The following is a 21,810-nucleotide window of genomic DNA, read 5'->3' on the forward strand; positions in this document are numbered from 1 at the left end:
ACTGTTAATTTCATTTTGTAATGACCAATTATACAAGAAAACCAAGAAAGTGAAAGTACAGATTACTATACAACATGAAGAAAAAATTTAGTAATATGATTAAAGAATTTCATGTTATTCTCTATAAAGCAAAGTTGCTCAAGCGTGTCCTAAAGGAAATCTGTTAAGTATTATTCAATTTCGATGGTTTTGTACAAAAATAAAATTAATATAACTTGGAACGTCGGCAGCCGGTTTTCTTTTCTTTTTTTAAAAGAATATTCCAAATAATTATCGTGAATTAATTTCTTCGAGAACAAAGAAAAATCTTTTGTCTAGTAGCGATTAGAAAAAAATTAGCGCAAAAAAAATAAAAAATTAAATTGGTTAAGTGAAGAAATTATGCAAGACCTTTATTTTGTCCAGAAATTAAAATTGTATTGTAGAATAAAAAGAGAAAACAAAAATATAAATAATTTCTCTATTTTTAGTCTATCATATATAACTAAAATCCAGTTCACCAGCATGGAACAAGAAAGTCCGTTTCTTGTTATAGGCAACTGAGAGGCAGCTACGAACGGGAGATAATCCGATTAACCTTTCTCTTCAGCGTGAGGGTTTATCACACCTTCTAATGGACATGACAGTCAAATTGCACTTCTTATCCAGGTTCTTTAAACAGGTGGGCTGAATCTTATCCAGATTTAGTTGGACGTCTATAGACGTCCTAGCCGGTAGGAAGGTTAAGGTAGGCTTGAATAATTTTAACATGTTCGCACTGGACAGTGTCTGCAGGTGTGTAAGCCACTGGTGGGAACTAGCTTTACCATACATATGCTGCTTCCATGTCAGAGGGTTGTGTTTTCACAAAGCTTATATGGCATATTAGTTGCAACATTTCCAGTAGAATTTTATTTGCAAAATTGGCATTTGTGAAATGTCTTAATGATAGAGAAATTCTCAAATGAAATTCAAACTGATTTCAATTTTTATGTGTGTGTGTGTATATATACGGGGGGGACAGGAAAGTTCTGATAAATACCTAGAACTTAAAGCAACTAATATAACTACAAGAAAGAACATATGAGGATATAATAATATAAGAACATAAGTAACCTTCAAGGGGTGCTTAAGGGTCAAAGCTGTATAACTGATAGGAGACCTCCACATAGCCTTTAAAGGAATTCGGAGAACCGACCAGGACTTCTGACCTAATGTCCAATCCTCACCTTCTCATGGTGCACCCTGTTGGGTATCTACTTGGATACTGAACGAACGAGGATGGGCTGACAACTTGGGATTTAGCCGACCAAATTGTATTCTTATTGGTTAAACCAAAATAAAAAATTGTGGTACAACATGACAAAATTTCCTACCGGCTGGGGCATCGCCTGGTTAAACAAGGCCCCCGTTATTTTCGCCAGGGAACCAGGGCGAACAGCAAAAAGTCAGCTACTGGAACAAATCTGAAAAGAAACCCCAACTCAACATCACCAGAGTTAAAGATCGGTACTATCAATGTAAGAAGCCTGAATGGCAAAGAAATGGAGCTAGCTGAGGAATTAGATAAGTACCAGATCGACATAATAGGGGTGACTGAAACAAAAAAGACAAAAACTGGTGAGATCTTTCTGAGCAATAAATACAAAATGTTATATTCAGGAAATGACAATCAAGGAAAAGAAGGAGTAGCCATAGTATTCAACACAAAATACAAGGCTAATCTTCTTGAATGGCAGTCAGTCTCAAGTAGAGTAATGTGGGCAAATATGAGAATGGGGAACTGGACAATGAGACTTATTTGTGCCTATGGTCCAACATAAGGTTCTACTAAGGTAGAAGTGGAGGAATTTTTTGAAGCTTTAGAAAAAGCAACTGACACAATGAAAAAGGAAAAGTTGGTCCTTGTTGGGGATCTGAATAGCAGAGTAGGAAATGATTGTCAGACATACAAAAATATTTTGGAAAAATTTGGATAAAAGAGCAAAGCTAATACTAATGGCAAATATCTGTTGGATTTCTGCTCAGGACATGGACTGGTTATTACTAACACTATGTTCCGACATAAAAATGTGCACAAATTCACATGGAGAGAAGAGGCTAGGAATAAGAAAAGTCTCATTGACTATGCTATTGTTGATAGCAATGTTTTCTCCCTTGTGCATTACACCAGAGTATACAGAGGATTTGAAATTGGTAGTGATTACTATTTAGTCTTGAGCAGGATAAAATTGAATTTCATATTGAAAAGAATAACATGTAAGAAAGTTTTAAAGCGAATAAAAGTTGAGCAGCTCTCAGATGTGAACTGTAGACTAAAATACACAAAGATTATTGAAAAAAAAATGAAAGAGTTTGAGAACAGGAATCAAACTTTGGAGAATCAGTGGCAAACTCTGAAGAAAACATTGATTGATTCTGCCAAAGAGGCATGTGGTGAGGTTGTCTGCAAGGATAAAAAAAATCAGAACTCCCTGGTGGACACAGGAAGTTAAAGAGGCAGTGAAGGAAAAGAAGAAAGCATATCAAAAGTTCCTGTCAAATAAGTCAGCTTGTGCTCTTAGAGAATATAGAGACAAATGCAAGAATGCTAAACACTGTGTAAAACTAGCTAAACAAAAGTCATGGGAGGACTTTGGCAAGAATATAGAAAATAAATATCAAGAAGGTGGTAAGATATTCCAGAGGTTGTTGAAGAAGCTTAGGAAAGGAGGAAAGAGTGCTGTAAAAGGAGTTAGAGATGATAAAGGTGACATGAAAACAGGAGAAAAAGATATCCTTGAAGTATGGAGTAATTACTTTGAAAAACTGCTAAATGAAACAAGCAGTGATGACAGTACAGTGGTAAAAAACACTGACCAGGCATGCAGTCAGGAATACATATCCATACTTGAAGTAGAAAAAGCCATCAAAGGCTTGAAATGTGGAAAGGCAGCAGGAGTAGATGATATTCGACCTGAAATGCTGAAGTATGGTGGTATAAGAGTCTTACAGTGGCTGCACTGCATAGTTCAGAAAGCCTGGACAGAGGGATGAATTCCCGATGATTGGAGTAGAGCTCTCATAGTACCCATATATAAAAAGGGAAATAAAACTGCATGTAAGAATTACAGAGTATTTCCCTACTGAGTGTTCCTGGCAAGATCTATGCAAGTATACTTGAGAAACGGTTGAGAAGAATTGTGGAAGAAAAGCTTGGTGAAGAACAAGCTGGATTCAGGCCAAATAGAGGCTGTCAGGATCAGATCTTCACTTTACGACAAATAGTCGAGAAAGCATGGGAATATAACAAAGATCTGTATTTAAGTTTTGTCGATTTGGAAAAGGCATATGACAAGGTGCCAAGAGAGAAGCTATTCAATACGCTGCAGTTATATGGTGTCAATGGGGCATTATATCAAGCAATACTTAGTCTTTATTTGAGTTGTGAGTCAGCAGTTAGAATTGAAGGAAGTACAGGAAGATGGTTTAATGTTAAATCTGGTGTGAGACAAGGATGTACATTATCCCCTCTGTTATTCATTATCTATATGGATCACATTATGAAGGAAAGTGGTATTAAACATGATATCAAAATTGGAGATGTTAATGTCAGCTCTTTGCTTTATACAGACGATGTTATACTTCTAAATAAATCCGCTACAAGTTTGCAAGATTTCCTGACTAAATTGAATAAATGTTGAAATAGATATGGTATGAAGGTCAGCATTAAAAAGACAAAGACAATGAAAATAGGTAGAATCGTTGAAAATGTCAACTTGTTGTGAACGGGGAATCTGTGGAACAAGTAAAACATTTCAGCTACTTAGGCACGATTTTTACTGAAGATGGTAACTTAAATATAGAAATAGACAACAGAATCAGCAAAGCTGGTATGGTGGGAAGTCAATTGAATAAATTCATATGGAGTTTATTCAATTAGTGTAATTGAATAAATTCCATTTATTCAATTAGTGTAATTAGAGAGAAAGAAATTAGTCAGAACACTAAATTAGCCGTATACAAGACAGTGTTCAAACCAGTTTTAACTTATGGATCTGAGAGCTGGGTCAGAAGTAAAACACTTGACCAAAGACTAGAGACCGCAGATATGAGAATGAGAAAGATTAGAGGCGTGAACAGATGGCATCAATGGCAATATCATATTAAAAACGAGGATATTAGGAAAGAACTTGACATTGTCAGCATCCAGGAATGCATTAGCAGAGTTAATCTCAGGTGGTATGGTCACTTAAACAGAATGGGCGAGGAAAGATTAGCAAAACAAGTGTTCTCTGCCAGGTTGGCAGCAAAATGACCCAGAGGAAGACCAAGATATAGGTGGATTGATACGGTACAAAGTGCCTTAGACGATAGAAATATAAGATCTGATAATGTTGGAGTCTTGACAAGTAACAGACTGATTTGGAGGAAAATTGTAGATAGGAAGTTAGTAATGATATAATTTTTTCATGTAGTACTATCATATACTCTACACCCCTTGAGGGTACATGGCAGGAATTTGATGATGATGAAGTTACCTTCATAGCTCTGCTACTAGTATGTTCTTTTGTGAAGTTATATATCAGTTACTTTAATATAATTTTTGTTCTAGGTGTTTATCAGAATTTTTCCATTCCTCCCTCCCACAAATATGGATCTTTATTTGCTTTATATAAATCATATGCTTTCTGTACCCAATGATAGCATCATAAACAGCTGTTACATGTATTTTCTACAACTGAAAATTTGAAAGAGGATGTTAGTACAAATATGTGTTAAGTCTATGTTTAGTGCTACCATAAATCTGTTTTGATTACTTGCATCTAGCATAGTGTCTGTGTCATTCCAGTTATCTCTAATTACACTAATTGTTGTTAAATATAGTACATGGACTAAATGTTCTGTAAATGTCTGTATTTAGTGATACAATAAAACAACTTGTTTTTCTTGCTTCTGCAGTATAGTGTCTGTTGAGGACAGAAGGTTAGAAATTTTTTTTATGCCACAGGCGCATTTTTATTCTACTGTTCAGAAAGAACAGACCGCAAAAATTCATCAATTTCTGAATAAAAATAAATCCTTCTATGTATTATTAGAAGTGGGCTGCATCTGTTGATCTCCAAAAAAAAAAAAAAACAACATATTTATTATTAATAAGACAGAAGAACCACCAAGGAAAAAAAAGTTATGTAATGTACTTAGGATTCACGAAAGGGTGGATAATACTGATTTGAAATTAGTTGGAAATTACTGATGCATCTATTACTATTTAAAATGTGTGTACTGATCATCAGTGAATGAATGAAAATTCTTAGAAAACAAAGTGAAATATAAATGAAACATAAAAATAAATACACGTAATAAGCACAACAAATTGTAAAAGATGATTTGTTGCTGCATTAATTCCCGTGTATTTCTGTGACACCTAGATGAATCACCTGATCAACATTATTTATTTAATGAGCCACCAAATATACATTTTTATATATACAATATATAAAAACTGAATAAAGCATAGAATCATTGAACAAAGCATAGAATTTAGAAGCCCATTATACCTAAATTTCATAGATTTTGCTTAAGCATTTAAGAGTATTAACAGAAACTTTATGGTTAGTTATTAAAAGTTATGGAATTCCTGACAAATATGAGAATAATCAAAGAAATATAAGGGAAGGAAAAGTTGTGTTATTAAGCTGCAACCAACATCAGAATGGTTTGAGATAAGATCTGGTGTAAAACATGTGTAATGCATGGGTTATTGTTTAATATATAAATTAACGATACCAAGAAATTATATTCTTGGTTTAATCCTTTATCCAAGTGTAAGCAAACAAGTTTGTGCCTGAATTATTTTCAGAACTGGGGTAACTCACATAAAGAAGCTAATGACTTCATGTCACTTGCCTTAGTATCCCATAATGCAAAGCACATCCTTACGAACATGTATAATGCTATGAATTATGGGAAGTGTCACTACCCAGACCAGTTTTGACCTTTATTGAGGTCTTAGTGTGAGCCAGACCCAGTGATACTAAGGTTGAGTAATGCAGAAGTCATATTTTTATATATGAGTAGCCAAAAAGTTTCACACCTTATTATTAAAATACTCTGGATTAAAGATAGTTGTAAGTTTTTCCACTTGGTTATACTATAAATTAAAGATACCAAAAAATTATATTCGTGGTTTTATCCTTTATCCATGACATGGATCCCAGAAGGAAAATGGAAAAGGGAAGATCTATATTAATTTGACAGAGAATGACAGAAAAATAAAGAATGGCTGGCTGGCTGGAGAGAAGCCAAACTGGTGACTCAGGATCTAGAAGGAAAGGATTGTAGTCTTATTTGCCATGAGGCATGAAGAGGATAAGTAAGTAGTAAATATATACAGCCACTATTTATTGTTGGTTATTTATATTTCACTAACAAATCTCTTTCACTCTCCTCATAAGTTTTTTTTCAATTATGCATGCCTGGAGCTTACAGAATCATATGATATTCACTCTGCCCAGCAACACATAGGATATAATAATACAAATGTTAATTATTAATAATTCCTTCCCCAGTGATGAAAGTATTTCTATTCACACCTGTTCTTTCTGTCCCTTATATTTCCCATTCTCAATGGATCATTAATGATGGTTGACATATTTACAGCTTTTAGTAATTCAAATATATCAGGCAAATATAGCATTCTCCTTAATTATTGTTTTCTAATATATAATAAAATAAACACATCAGTTAATCTCCCTATGCAGATTTGGTTACAAATGAAGAAATGTCATGATATGTTGAGCATTCACTGATGTGCAAATATGAAATTTCCTCAGAGCAAGGTGTTTTTTTTTCACCCTGCCAGATTGCGAGAGAATCTCAGTCACTGCAATGTAAACAGATTAAGGAAATAACATAATGGAAGAAAGCACTAGGTTAAATAATTTAAGTTATATTGTTGCACTGGATATATCATGATAAAATACCAGAGTATCATAAGTCCCTGTAAAATAGAAATAATTTATTTTATCACCTACCTAATTCTTAGTATATTTTATTATATTATATATAATATGCCAGCTGAGTGGCTAACATATCCACTCTCCAGCCAAGAAGCTGTAGGTTCGAATCCCACCAAGGGCATGGATGTTTTTGATTGTCTTTCTTCATACATTCATTCATCTAAGTATATACACACTTTCCCAAAATGGACTGGATCACCATGGGAAAAGCAGACCTAAAACTCCCACAATGGGAGAGTCCTTCATCCTGTAGTGGTTTAAAAAACCACTTACCATCATCATCAATATATATATAATATATATAATACATGATTGGAGTAAAGCACTAATAGTACCCACATACAAAAAGGGAAATAAAACTGAATGTGAGAATTACAGAAGTATTTCCATACTGAGTGTTCCTAGTAAGATTTATGCAAGTATACTTGAGAAACAGTTGAGAAGGATTGTCGAAGGGAAGCTTGGTGAAGAACAAGCTGGATTCAGGACAAATAGAGGTTGTCAGTATCGAATTTTCACTTGATGACAGTTCAGAAATCGCAGGAATAAAACAAAGATCTTTAAGTTTTGTAGACTAGACCTGTAAAAGGCATATGACAAGGTGCCAAGAGAAAAGCTATTCAAAACGTTAGTTATATGGTGTCAGTAGGGCATTATGAGGCCCAAGACAAAGACAATGAAAATAGGTAGAAACGTTGAAAATATCAACTGCATTGTGAATGGAGAACCTATAGAACAAGTAAAATATTTCAGCTACTTGGGCACAATTTTTAGTGAAGAAGATAAATTATATATGGAAATAGACAACAGAATCAACAAAACCAGTATGGAAGGAAGTCAACTGAATAAATTTATCATCTTCACTAAAAATTGTACCAAAACACTAAATTAGCTGGAATACAAGACATACAAGAATATTTGAATATACATTTGAATACAAGACAGTATTCAAACCAATTTTAACTTATGGATCTGAGAGCTGAGTTAGAAATAAAACACTTCACCAAAGAGTAGAGACCACAGATATGAGAGTCTTGAGAAAGATTAGTGGCATGAACAGGTGGCATCAATGGCAATATCATATTAAAAACGAGGATATTAGGAAAGAACTTGACATTGTTAGCATCCAGGAATGTGTTATCAGAGCTAATCTCAGGAGGTATAGTCACTTAAACAGAATGGGAGAGGAAAGATTAGCAAAACAAGTGTTCTCCGCTAGGTTGGCTGGAAAAAGACCCAGAGAAAGACCGAGATATAGGTGGATTGATATAGCAAAAAGTATCTTAGAAGACAGAAATATAAGATCTAATAAGAAAATTGGAGTCTTGACAGATAACAAATTGATTTGGAGGAAAATTGTTGATAGGAAATATATTATTATTTTCTATCAACCAAACACAAGAGGTAGCAAAATCTAAAGAACATCAGTACAATGCATGGCAGAATCTCTCACTTAAAGACATTAAAAATATCTGTCATTATTATTATTTCTTTTGGAGGAGGGGGCAGAAATAGCCGAAACATCGTATGAAAACCAATCGCAACACTACAGCTCATTATTATTATTTCTTTTGGAGGAGGGGGCAGAAATAGCTGAAACATTGTATGAAAACCAATCGCAACACTACAGCTTAAATGTGGCTAACTTGGTGTTGGATAGGAAGGGGAGAAAATCAGTCTGTAACAGATGTGCATATACTGACCAAAGTCTGACAAAATTAAAACATACAGCACAAGATTTACGTCCCCCCCCAATCTCACCCTCTTGGAGGATTGGCTTCTGCTTATTCATGCTCATAACAACTTCCTCTTTTGCTTAAAATGAAGTAAAGAGAGAAAGTAATTTCTTAATTTTCATTTTTAAAAAAATTTATATATTAAACTATCCATGCATGTTGTTGGAAGTTTTTTCACTTGGTTATAAATTTAATTAAATATACCAAGAAATTATATTCTTGTTTAAGCTCTGGCCAAAAGATTTACTTGGTACCTAAAAGAAGGAAAAATACCATAAAAATGGAAGACATCAGAAACAATTCTTCTCTTCAAAAAAGACATCGAGAATTACCATCCTATGTGTTTGCTATCAACATACATATAAGTTAATGACAATCATCCTTGAAGAAAATAATAGTAAAGAACAAGCAGGATTCAAAAAAAAAAAAAAAAAGGTTATTCTACAATAGACGATACAAAGAATACCAGATCATTCTTTGCTTTCTATTTATTGACTTTAAAAAAGCCTTTGACACCATAGAACATAACACAATTTTACAGGCACTACTAGAACAAGGTACTGATCTAATCTACATCAATCTAATTAAAGAAATTAACACTGGTGGCTCTACACAAATAACCTTATTTGATGACTCTATAACTATCACTATAAACTGAGGTGTCATATCACCAAACCTTTTTACATGTACTCTGGAAAGCACTTTAAGAAAAATTGACTTAAAAGGTGGCATAAACATTGATGGAGAGCTGCTTCAAATATGAATGTTTGCAGATGATATAATACTCATAGCTCAAGATCCTCTGCAACTTGAAATAATGCTTCATCAAGTGCAATGCCTGTAATAATATAGGACTAAAAATTCACCATGACAAAACCAAATGGAAGAAACAAATACTGCCAAACCTACAGCATCCTACCAAATAATTTCACCATAGAAAGTGTAGAATCCTACACATACCTTGGTCAAACAATAAATATGGACAATGATATTTCTGAAGAAATATCAAAAAGAAGAAGAGCTGCATGGACCTCCTTTAACCATATCAAATCTATGATCACAGATTCTAAGCTAGATATCAAAATAAGAGCTAGTATGTTCAACAGCTGTGTCGTTCCACCTTTAACCTACACCTCCAAAACTTGGAGCACCACACAAGAAGATAGCCACCCAGCATGCCATGGAAAGAAGAATCTTAGGGATAAGTAAAAAAGATCACATCACAAATACAACTACCAGAAAATTAACCAGAGTAAAAGAAGTAGCAAAAACCATATATGACAACAAGGCACAGTGGAGAGATTATATTGCAAGACTCAACGACAACAGGTGGACTTACCATGTCACAAACTGGTATCCAAGATCAACCAAGAGAAAACCCAGTAGCCCTCCACTAACCTTATAGGAAACAAACGGAGAAGAATGGCCCAAGATCGCCATTGCTGGAAACTTTGTGACCTGCATTCATGGAAACACCCAGAATAAAACAACATGCCCATCAAGATAATGTAGGAAATGTGACACCTGCATTACTCTAACTTTAGTATCTCTTCTGGGGGCTCCCACTGTTGAGAATGTTTGTCTGAGAATAGAGTGGCTCTGCTTGGTAGTGGTTTTTGCCTGTCACTGAATGGTGCCACCATTGAGTTTCCTGTCCTGAAGTGATTTAGTAGTGATCCTTCAGGGTCACTTAGCGAGATTTAGAGTGACCTTGTAGATCACTCAAAGTTTTTGGAGAGGTACCTCTGCACTCTAATAAAGGTCAAAACCAGTCTAGGCAGTAGCCTTTCCTATAATGCACAGCATTATAAATACATGCAAGAATGTGTGTTTTGCATTGTTGTTAAGGCAATTAATGTGAAGACATTAACCTCTATATACAAGTAGCCTAGTTATGAAGGTACTGCACATGCAAACTTTCTTTGCTTACACTTGGGATTAAACAAGAATATAATTTCTTGGAATCTTTAATTTAATTTATCCATGAAAGGAATAAAGTATCAAAAATTACAGATAATAAAACAAAACTTGGAATGTATATGATCTAGAACATGCAGAAAGCTGAAAAAATGACTAAACAAAAATAAGATATGCAATTTCACCACCAGAGGGGGGAAAAGTTACTAATTAATAGAAATATCAGGGTAACAGTTTTCTTGGGAGGGGGCAATGCTAGTCCAAAAGATATGTAAGGTATGAAAGCTTCTGTGTCACATCATGTCCTGGTAATAACAACCCACAGTCAAATTGGAGCCAGTGGTATCAGGACATGTAAATGAATTTCTTCAAAAATAGAATGATCAATAATGAAGGCGACTGCAAAGTGATATAACTTGCATATAATACATGCCCTGTTCCACTGGTTGTGTTTGGCAATTCAAATTAAGCAACTTCCTAAGAGCAAAGTCATCTTCTCTCAGCAGCTCTCAGGCTCATGTCCTTTGGCATTACAACAGTATCATGGAAGATAACCTCAGAACTTCAACTACTTCTTTCCAAGGTGAGACCATTTCTATTCTTTCCAAATACTTGCTCTGATCAAGTCACAGAAACCATCTATGTTGGAATGAAGACATTCATTCATTCCATACTTCAATCAAAATTCCCATCCAATACAGTTTTTTAATAGTTTTAATTTTCCAACCAGTGTGTTATAGAGTCTAGGGGGGGGGGGGGTTGTCTCAAGCCACTTGTTGCCACACAATAAGTGGCTTGAGACAAAAACTACAGGCTTCATTCTCATCCTACAAAGGGGCCCATTATATTGCAAAGCAACTATTAACAATCTTTTAAAAGAACTAAGTAAATGCAGAAAACTTGCCTCAAGGCAATCACTCACAAAACAAAACTGACCTTTTGGCATTATACTTTTCTGCCAGTTTCTACAAAGATGACCACGGCAAACCATACCAATAATAATGCACTTCATATTCCTGAATATTTGACAGAAAGTTATCAGAAGAATCTTGTATAATTTAGATAAACATATATATAAAAAAAGACTTTGGTATTGATGGTATTCATCTTGTGCCAACTGTGTTCAAAAGATGAGTGCCTGAATTAATACCTGTCCTATATCATCTTTACATTCTATTACACTCAGCTGGTATCTATTCTACAGTACAGAAGCAAGCCTATATTCAACCATTCTTAAAAAAATAGCAGTTTAAGTTTAGTCTACCATTGGAGTACTGACTTACCTTCAGTGTTCTCTCTAAAATAATAGAGAAATTTATCAACTACCAACTTTTCATCACCTGGAACCCCACCAATTAACCCACAACATATATATATATATATATATATATATATTATATTATATCTAACACTAATATACTAAAAAAACGGTACTTTTTTTTTGGAAAACATTAAGTGCTGGTAGGAATTCTTTGTTAGCAGGAAAAGATGAATAAAATGATCCAGCATCTGTATGTCACATGTTACTGTTAGTAAAGGTACACTGTACTGTTGCAGACTATTCCCCCTCCCCCCCAAAAAAACTGCTAAAATACTAAATATACTAAAAATATAGCATATACAACAAGATATAGTATTTTATTTGATCAAAATATTTGATATGATCAGAACTAAATCAAAATAGAAATATCTTTTCTGATTTGGTTTTGATTTTTGTCTCACTTAAGCAGTTTCAGGACAACCAGAGTTAGCGTGGAATGAGGAGTTAGCTGGAAAAGAGATCAATGCAGCTTGGGGGATTTTCAAAAACTATCTAGTAGATGCAATGTCAAAATGCATTCCAAGGGTGAGAAGGTTAAATAAGGTAGGTGTGAGATGGATGAATAAAGAGATTAAGCATGCATTACAGAGAAAAAGGGCATTGTGGAGGCAGCATAAGACAAGTGGAAATAACCAATTTCATGAGATCTACAAAAACTAGGCAAGGAGGGTGACTTGGTTGGTGAGAGTAGCTAAAGAGAGGTATGAACAGCAGTTAGCTAATGAAGCCAAAACGAATCCTAAGGAGTTCTTTCGATATGTAGCCAGCAAAAGAAAAAATAATTATGGAAGGATGACAGTGATTGGAGAAAATGGTATAAAGACAGCTGTTGCAGAATGTGTGGTGGAGATATTTAATGAGCAGTTCATAAAAATCTTTCAATCTTGTGAATGTGACTTCATGGAGAGATTAAGAGCAGTTGATGATGGGGAGGAGAGACTGACTGTAAGTGAGCAAGAGGTGTTTGGGGAGTTGAGTAAACTAGATGTAAATAAGGCTGTGGGACTTGATAATACATCACCACGTATTCTGAAGGAATGTGACAGGGAGTTGACTGCCTTGACATATTTTTTTAATACAAGTCTTGCACTTGGTCAAGTTCCTAAGGAGTGGAAGGAGGGCAAGATTGTGCCACTTCATAACGGAGGTGATCGAACTCAAGCATCAAACTATAGGCCTATCTGTGTGTCAGGTGTTGTGGTTAAGTTGTTGGAGAAGCTTGTGAGAACTAATATCCAGAGTTGGGTTGACAACGATGGTATTATCTTTGATGGACAGCATGGATTTGCTAAAGGGAGGTCATGTTTTAGTAATCTACTTACTTATTACTTATTACTACTGCTTCCTTGGACAGAGGAGAAGGATACACAGTAATATACTTGGATTTTGCAAAGGCTTTTTGATAGAGTACCTCATGATAAGTTGACAGTCAAACTAGAGCAGATGGGGTTGGATATTAGATTAGTGCATTGGATTGGAGACTGGCTATCTGATAGGTATCAACAAGTTGTGTATGGGGATGCGATATCCAGGAAAAGGAAAGTCACTAGTCCAGTGCCTCGGGGGTCTGTTTTAGGGCCATTACTGTTTAACTTGTATATTAATGATATTGGCGAAGATTTGGATGGAGATATTCAGTTGTTTGCAGATGATGCAAAGTTGGGACAAACCATAAAGAGCAGTGAAGATGTTGTGGCCTTACAAGAAGACTTGAATAAATTGAGTGATTGGGCACGGAAATGGGGGATATGAGTTCAATGTTGCAAAATGTAAGGTTTTAAAATTTGGAAAACAAAGATGGGATGCAGAATTTATGCTTGGTGAGAATATATTGTTGGAGGTAGAGGAAATAAGAGATCTGGGAGTGATAGTGGATAAGGATCTAAAATTTAGGGGACACATCGCCAAAATTGTGAAGACAACACAAAGGCTTCTGGGAATGATACGGAGGACATTGACGTGTAGAAGCAGGGAGATTCTTGTTGCGTTGTATAAGGCTTTGATTAGGCCACACACGGACTATTGTGCCCAGATTTAGTCACCGGGTTTTCAGAAGGATGAAGAGATGCTGGAAAGGGACCAAAGGTGACTGACTAAGGTAGTTTCTGACCTCTTGAATGTCGAGTATGAGGAAAGATTGAGAAGATGTAATTTGCAGAGTCTGGTGGACAGGAGGAAGAGGGGAGATATGATAGACACCTACAAGTTGGTAAGAGGTTGTTATAGGATCAATGGTGGAGAAGTTCTACAGAGAATAGTGGGAGATCAGGGGAGAACCAGAGGTCATTCCTGGAAACTGTATAAAGAGAGAGTGTGAGTAGGGGAGTGAGAAGCAGGTTTTTTCGTGCAGAGTTGTGAATGATTGGAATGCCTTGCCTGAGAGTGTAGTGTCTGCAAGGAGTTTGAGTGTGTTTAAGACACAGTATGATGAGATTTGTGTGTGTGATAAAAGGACCTCAGATGAGACTTTGACTCCATGAGGTCTTGGAGTAATAATAATAATAACATACCACAATATTAAAACCATCCAGTTATTGTGAAACTTTTACTTAGCTAGTGCTTTCATGTGAACCGAAAATTTTATTGCTATGGCAACTCCAACGTATGGCAGCTGGGCTAGTTTCTATCCTTTTCCTGACTTAACTGTAAGAAATACTATTTCTTGAAACTATTGGATTTGGACTGCATAGCAGTGTCAATAACATATATTGCAGGTGTTTTCAACATCATTTTCTTGAATCACAATTATGGCACTACTACCATCATAACTACCATTTTTGCAATTAATGTATACACTTTTGCAAGATGAAAGGCATTCTAATATATAAAATACATTATAAGGTGCCATGTTTGCTTGTGATGGTGGTGAAATACTATAATATGCTTTTGTAATTTTCTTCTAATGCTGGACTACACATGCATAAAAATGTTTAATATTATTCTGGACAGCAGCTTCTTGCCAGCCTGGTTGGCCGAGTGGGGCTAGCATATCTGCTCTCCAGCCAAACGGCTGTGGATTCTAATTCCACCATGGGCACGGATAGATGGCATTGATGTAGTTGCAGTTCATTGTAGTTGGTAGATGAGTTGTGGAGAGAGAGAGAGAGAGAGAGAGTTGTAGAGTAGGTGCAATCCCTCGATGAGTCTTTGGACACCCTGGAGGTGTCATGTAATAATAATAATAACTCAGCACTTTCTAATATTTATATACTACACCAATCTTTTCAAGGTATGCCAAAATTTTATTTCTTTAAAACAATCAAGGAATTCAGTAATATAAATAACTGAATGACCAGAGTGAATGGAAATCTTATTTCCAATAATTGATAAAAGAAAACTGCACCATAAACTTTTCCTTCTTTACTTATTGCAATTTTTTTAGTACTAAAACAACATACCTTCTTATTTAGAACAGAAATATCTTCTGATTTATTTCTTAGTTCTTCTGATTTTTGTTTCAATTGTTCTTGAAGAGACTCTATGGCATCTGTTTCTTCTACAATTGTCTGACATGTTAAGCAGTGCTGCTAGAGAACAGAAAATATAAAAGAATTAACGTACACAACAGTTTTGGTTACAAAGTCTATTCAAAAAATGATTTGTAGAAAAAAATGTATATTTAGAACTTTAAACAACATAATAATAATAAATAAAAGAGTCCTTAGAGCTAAAAAAAGAAATGATTACTGAGATACTAAAATACTATTCGAAACAAATAGTTTTTAAACCATTACTCTGTTTGTAGCTCGTGGTAAACTAGCATTATAATGCTTATGGAGACATACTGCAAAAAAATATAATAAATATTTTAATTATACCAACCTTTCCATGCTCATATTTGCCCAGGTTATAAATATCACTGGATATTCATCATCTTAATCATTTGTTGTATATAACAAGGAATGTACCAAATATCATGATAGTCTAATACAGTTAATATTCATTATCAGTTTTAATCAACAACTTACTTCAAATTGGTCTGTTGTTTGTCAAGTCTCTGATTTGATCAGCTCTTTATATGTTGATCTTCTAAAGAAAACATTAAAAAGTTTCTTAAAAATGCCACACTTGATGACCACCAGAAACAGTTAAAAAAACTCCAACTGTTTAGTTCTCTCACCACCTCAGATATATGGATTGCCAAAAATTCATAAACCCAATAAATCCTCTCCATTCCATAGGAGATGCTACTGACTACCCCCTCTTTTAAGTTAGTCAAACAGTTAATTAAATACTTAGCCAGGCTTACAGGTCATTCTTCATCTGACATTAAAAATTCAACATGTTTCAAATCTTCAATTCAAAATTTAGTTTCAGATAATAATGATATCATGGTAAGCTGTGATGTCAACTCTCTTTTTTATCAATATCCTTCTTTCTAATACTTGAAATTTATTAAACATGTTTTCTCCCCTGATACTGATCTTTATAATTTTACCATTCATTCAAGCTATTTCACTTGGAAAGATACCATTTATAAACAGGCTGAGGGTACAGCCATGGGCTCTCCTCCTCTAGCCAATTATTATATGGAGCATTTTGAAAACTATACTCTTGATACTGCTATTCTCAAACTTTCTATCTAGTCATAGATATATTGATGATGTGTTTTCCATTTGGCCACATGACTGATAATGCAGATAACCTTATACTCCTATATAAATCTAGTACAAGTCTTCAGAATTGCTTGACTAAAGTGAATAACTGTTGTAATAAATTTTGTATGAAAATCAGCAATAAAAATACAAAGATACTGAAAATGGGCAGAAAAATCGAAAACATCAACTGCATCTTGAATGGAGAACCTATAGAACAAACAAAATATTTTAGTCATTTAGAATACTAAAGATGGCAAATTAAATATGGAAATAGACAACAGAATTAACAATGCAGTTATTGTATGAAATCAACTGAATAAATTTATATGGAATATGAGAGAAATTAGTCAAAAACACCAAACTAGCTGTATACAAGACAGTGCTCAAACTAATTTTAACTTATGGATTTGAGAGTTCGATTAGAAATAAAACACTTAATAATTAAGGGGATACAAATCCCTTGTTGTTCAACTGCCAGTAAGCAAAACTCTAAGAACGAGAACTATGAATCTATGAGTTTCATATATACCGAAAAACTATCGGTGAATCCAAGTGTAAATGACCACTTGGTAGTACAACACCAAGGCAACTCGAAGCAAAAGTGAAGCAAGCTCCCTCACTATCCTTGATATTTTCTCATGATGTAAAAACACAGCCCCTAGGGGATGTAATACTGTAATTACATTATGAGGAGAAGTCACTACCCATACCGGTTTCAACCTTTTTTGAGGTCTCATCAGTGAGTAGGTAGACCTGGAAGATAACAAGGTTTAAGTGAAAAGAACTTACATACCTTTACTATACGAATGCCATAAAGATGTGTTTGTATATTATAACATAAATTGAAAGCCAAACGGCTATTTTTCTGGCATCCTTAATAATAATTAGATGGTCAGTCGTATTTTCAGGGAGCTCCTGAAAGCTAAGTATAATTTTGAATGAAAATTAGAATATAGGTTAAAATCATAACGTTGTATCTGTGTGATTTTGGTGTGAATTCCATTATTTAATTCAGTATTTAACGATACGTTTCATAGATTTGAATATGGCGGTAATGCGACATAAGATAATGGCGTCCAAAAATATGACGCCATTGTTCAAAAACTATAATGTGAGAGAATTTGTCCAATGCGATGTGTGTGGAATATATGCATTCCCGAATGAGGCTGGAGTTTGGATTGAAAGTGATAGTGGTGGGAGAATGTGCAGAAAGTGTAAGCAAAGTGAGGAGTTGAAGTATGTGTCAGGTTGTGAGACAGTTATGGTTGAAGAAAGCCAGAATGAGAGTGAAAATAGTGGCTTGATAAGGAATTGCAATGTACAAGATGGCAATGAAAGTGCTGATCTAAGAAAGAGTGAGAGCAACTATACAGAAAGAGAAAATGGTTTGAATGATAAAAAAAATGAGGAATTATTTGTAGGAAGTGAGATCGCTAGGTTGCGTGCAGTGATATAAAATGCGCTGCGGCAATTAGAGCACCTGCAAAACTCTTTTCAGAGTGATTTGGCTAATGTAAATAAACAGCGTAAGAGTGGGAGAGTTTCTGAAATGAAGGAAAGAGTGTTGTATGGTGACTCGTTATTAAGAGGAGTGATAGATGGGAGTGTAACTAAATCGCGGGTGCGAAATTTAAGGATGTAAGTGAGAGTATTAGAGTGCAAAAACAGAGGGTGAAAGAATTAATAATTGTGGTGGGTATGAATGAATTGAAAGGTGATAAATTTTTTATGAGAGAGGACTTGAAAGTATTGTTAAAGGTAGCGAAAGAAAAGAGTGACAGAGTTAAAATGGTGAGTCTGTTGCCGCAGTATGACAGAGAGGAGTTTAGAAGGAGGGCCATAATCGCAAATGACATTATGCGCAGGTTATGCAGATGGTGTGGTGTGGAATTCGTGGACATGTGGAATGAGTTTGATGGGCGAAAGGACTTATACATGATGGATGGCCCGTATTTGAGACTTGGTGTGCGGAGACTGGAAAAAGTGAAAATGGATGTGCAGAACCAGGGAAACTAGAACTACCAAGGAGGGGGGGGGAAGTGGATATGCAAACTTCAGTGAGACAGTTGAGTGTAAAAATGTATATAATGTACCTGAGCCAGCACTAAGGACAAAAAATGGGAATGGGACATTTAGAATAACGCATCAAGATAGGGGTGGAACAAAGGGATCACTGCATTTCATGTATACTAATGCCAGGAGTATTAGGAACAAGAAGGAAGAATTTTTGGCCTTGATTGGCTCTTCCTGGCCACAGGTTATTGGCATTAGTGAAACATGGCTGACAGAAGATGATATAGTTAGTGGGATAGAATGTGTGGGTTATAGTGTGTTTAGGAGGGACAGAGAGAATAAAATGGGGGGTGTTATTGATGATAGCTGATGAACTGCAGCCAAGGAGAATTGAAGTTGTATTGCAGGATAGTGAAAGGAGCTCATTTGAGGCTATTTGGTGTGAGATTGAGACTGGCAGAATAAAAATATACAGTTGGGTGCTGTTATAGACCAGGTGATGGAATAGATGGTAGAGATAGTATGCATAAACAAATTGATGAAATGAGTTGAAGAAGGGTAATTATTATGGGGGATTTCAACTATGGTAACATTGATTGGAAGGAGGAGAGGACACGTGAGGAAGGAAATGGATTTTATTCAGTTATTAAGGGATAACTATCTGAGTCAGCATGTAATTGAAAATACTAGGGGTGTGAGAGTGCTTGACCTGGTAATAGCATCTTATAATTTGACTGTAATGAATATGACCATGTTGCCACCTATTGGTGAGAGTGATCATAAGTCTTGACCTGGGAGGTATGGAATTTTTGATTAAGACAGGGTATATGTGGAATCACCATGCTGGCAAGTTTGACAAGCTTAGGAGATTGCTTGGATCAGTGCCATGGCATGTACAACTGCAAGGGCTGGATGTCGATAGAGCATGGGAAGTGGTCAAGGAGCATTTACAGGAGGTTATGGCTGATTGTATACCTAGGGTCCGAATAGTAAAACAAGTAGGGGTTAAATGGATGAATAACACCATTAAGCTTGAGCTGCAAAAAAAGAAACAACTGTGGAGGGAATTTAAAGAAAGGGGTGACCTGCAGGCACATGAATGGTATAAAGTGCAGGCCAGAAGGGTAACGAGTGTGGTAAAAACAGCAAAAGCCGATTATGAAAAGAAACTAGCTATGCAAGCAAAAGAGAATCCCAAACAGTTCTTTCAATATGCTGAAAGCAAGAAAAAAACTGTACATGGCAAAATGATTTTAAGGAATGACGATGGTAAGGAGGTCACTGAACCAGTCGATATAGTGGAGTTACTGAGCGCGCACTTTGCAAAAGTATATCACCCAGGTGGTGACATTGAAAAAATGAAGGAACCATTAGTTTATATGGGAATTGTGATGAATGAAGTGGAGGTGAATAGTCTATTACAGAACCTTAATGTGAATACATCTGTGGGATTGGATGGTATACCGGCACGGGTCTTGCGTGAAACGGCTAAGGAATTATCAGTGCCCTTGACCATGTTGTTTAATCTGAGTCTCGGGTCTGGTTTAGTCCCAAAGGCGTGGAAAGAGGAGAAAATAGTTTCACTGCATAAAGGAGGATCCAAGACTATGGTGGCAAATTACCGACCGATCAGCATATCAGGAGTCGATGTCAAGGTCTTAGAGAAAGTAGTCAAGAGAAAAATACAGGAATGGATTGATGAAAATGGGATACTGTACAGGGGACAGCATGGCTTTGTGAAGGGTAGATCATGCCTCAGTAACTTGCTCAGTAACAAGGTGACGGCAGAACTGGATAAGGGAAATGGGTTTACAGTGATACTGCTGGACCTGGCAAAAGCGTTTGACAGGATACCACATGGAATTCTAATCTGTAAAGTACAACATATGGGAATGGATATAGGGTTGGTGAGATGGATAGGTGGGTGGTTGATGGAGAGATATCAAAGAGTAGTTTATTCAGGAGTAGAGTCCAAAAGACGGCCTGTGACTAGTCGCGTGCCGCAGGGTTCTGTTCTTGGACCACTGCTGTTTAATCTGTTCATTAACGATATAGGGAATTATCTAAGTGGAACAGTTCATTTGTTCGCTGATGATGCAAAGTTGGGTAGGGCGATAGTGAATAAAGAAGATGTCAAAGTCTTGCAGGATGACTTAGATAGATTGAAGTTCTGGGCTAAGGAGAATGGATGTCAATTTAATGTGACAAAATGTAAGGTTATGCATTTTGGTGTGAAAAGATTAGCAGCAGTATACCACATTGGTGGAACTGTACTCCAAGAGATTGATGAGGCCAGGGACTTGGGAGTGTTGGTGGATAGGGAGATGAAGTTTAGGGGGCGCATTGCAAAAGTAGCTAAATCAGCTCATCAACTCACTTGGTTGTTGAAAAATACCTTGACGAGCAGAGACAAGCAAGTTATTGTACCTCTGTACCGAGCCCTGATAAAACCTCGTCTCGACTACTGTGCCCAGATTTGGTCACCTCGGTTCCTTCTTGATGGGGAGGAGGTGGAGAGGATCCAGAGGAGAGTGACTAAGATGATAGCAGGTCTATGGAATGAACCATATGAGAACAGGTTGAAGATTTGTGGGTTGCAGAAACTAGTTGATAGGCAGAAAAGGGGAGATATGATTGAGACATTCAAATTGCTAAAAGGATTCTAGGTGGGAGAACTAGGGGACACCTATGGAAGCTGGGCAAGAGTGGTTAGCAGGGGTGTTAGAGCTGGGTTCTTTACTTTTAGAGTGGTAAATGAGTGGAATAAGCTGCCAGAGTCTGTTGTGGGTGCTATGACAGTGAATGAGTTTCAAGGCAAGGTATGATAGATACTGTGAGAATGTCGAATAGTTGTGTGGACATGATGTTTAGGCCTCCGTCGATGAGTGTAAGGACTCCTTGGAGTCGCCCGTAGTAGTAGTAGTAATAATAATAATAATAATTAAGTTGAACAACAAGGGATTTGTATCCCCTTAATTATTATTAAGGATGCCAGAAAAATAGCCATTTGGCTTTCAATTTATGAAATAAAACACTTGTTAAAAGACTGGAGGGCAGCATAGATATGAGTGTTGAGAAAGATGGGGGGGGTAGGGATATCTTTCTTGGCCATTATCTGATGAACATGATGCAATTTTTTCTGAACAGATCTCATTAATGGCAGTATCATGTTAACAGCTAGGATATTGGGAGGGAACTTTACATTGTTAGCATTCAGGACTGTGTTAGCAGAACTAATCTCAAAT

At 36.0% G+C, this 21,810-nt stretch overlaps 1 protein-coding gene across 3 annotated transcripts in view; it reads right to left on the reverse strand.

Annotated features, from left to right (window-relative positions):
* LOC150101891 (bicaudal D-related protein homolog) overlaps positions 1 to 21,810 on the reverse strand; it is a 240,926-nt gene that overhangs the window by 48,062 nt on the left and 171,054 nt on the right. For 2 of the 3 annotated variants that reach the window (XM_090400413.1, XM_090400411.1), the window contains one exon: positions 15,353 to 15,481. In XM_090400413.1, coding sequence (XP_090256539.1) covers positions 15,353 to 15,481 — 129 coding nt within the window. The remainder of the gene's footprint in view (positions 1 to 15,352; positions 15,482 to 21,810) is intronic. The other variant, XM_090400412.1, reaches the window with a different exon arrangement.

The sequence above is a fragment of the Typopeltis vanoorti genome, chromosome 11, assembly GCF_054136105.1.
Source record: "Typopeltis vanoorti isolate ZY-2024b chromosome 11, IOZ_Tvanoo_1.0, whole genome shotgun sequence".
NCBI lineage: Eukaryota > Metazoa > Arthropoda > Arachnida > Uropygi > Thelyphonidae > Typopeltis > Typopeltis vanoorti.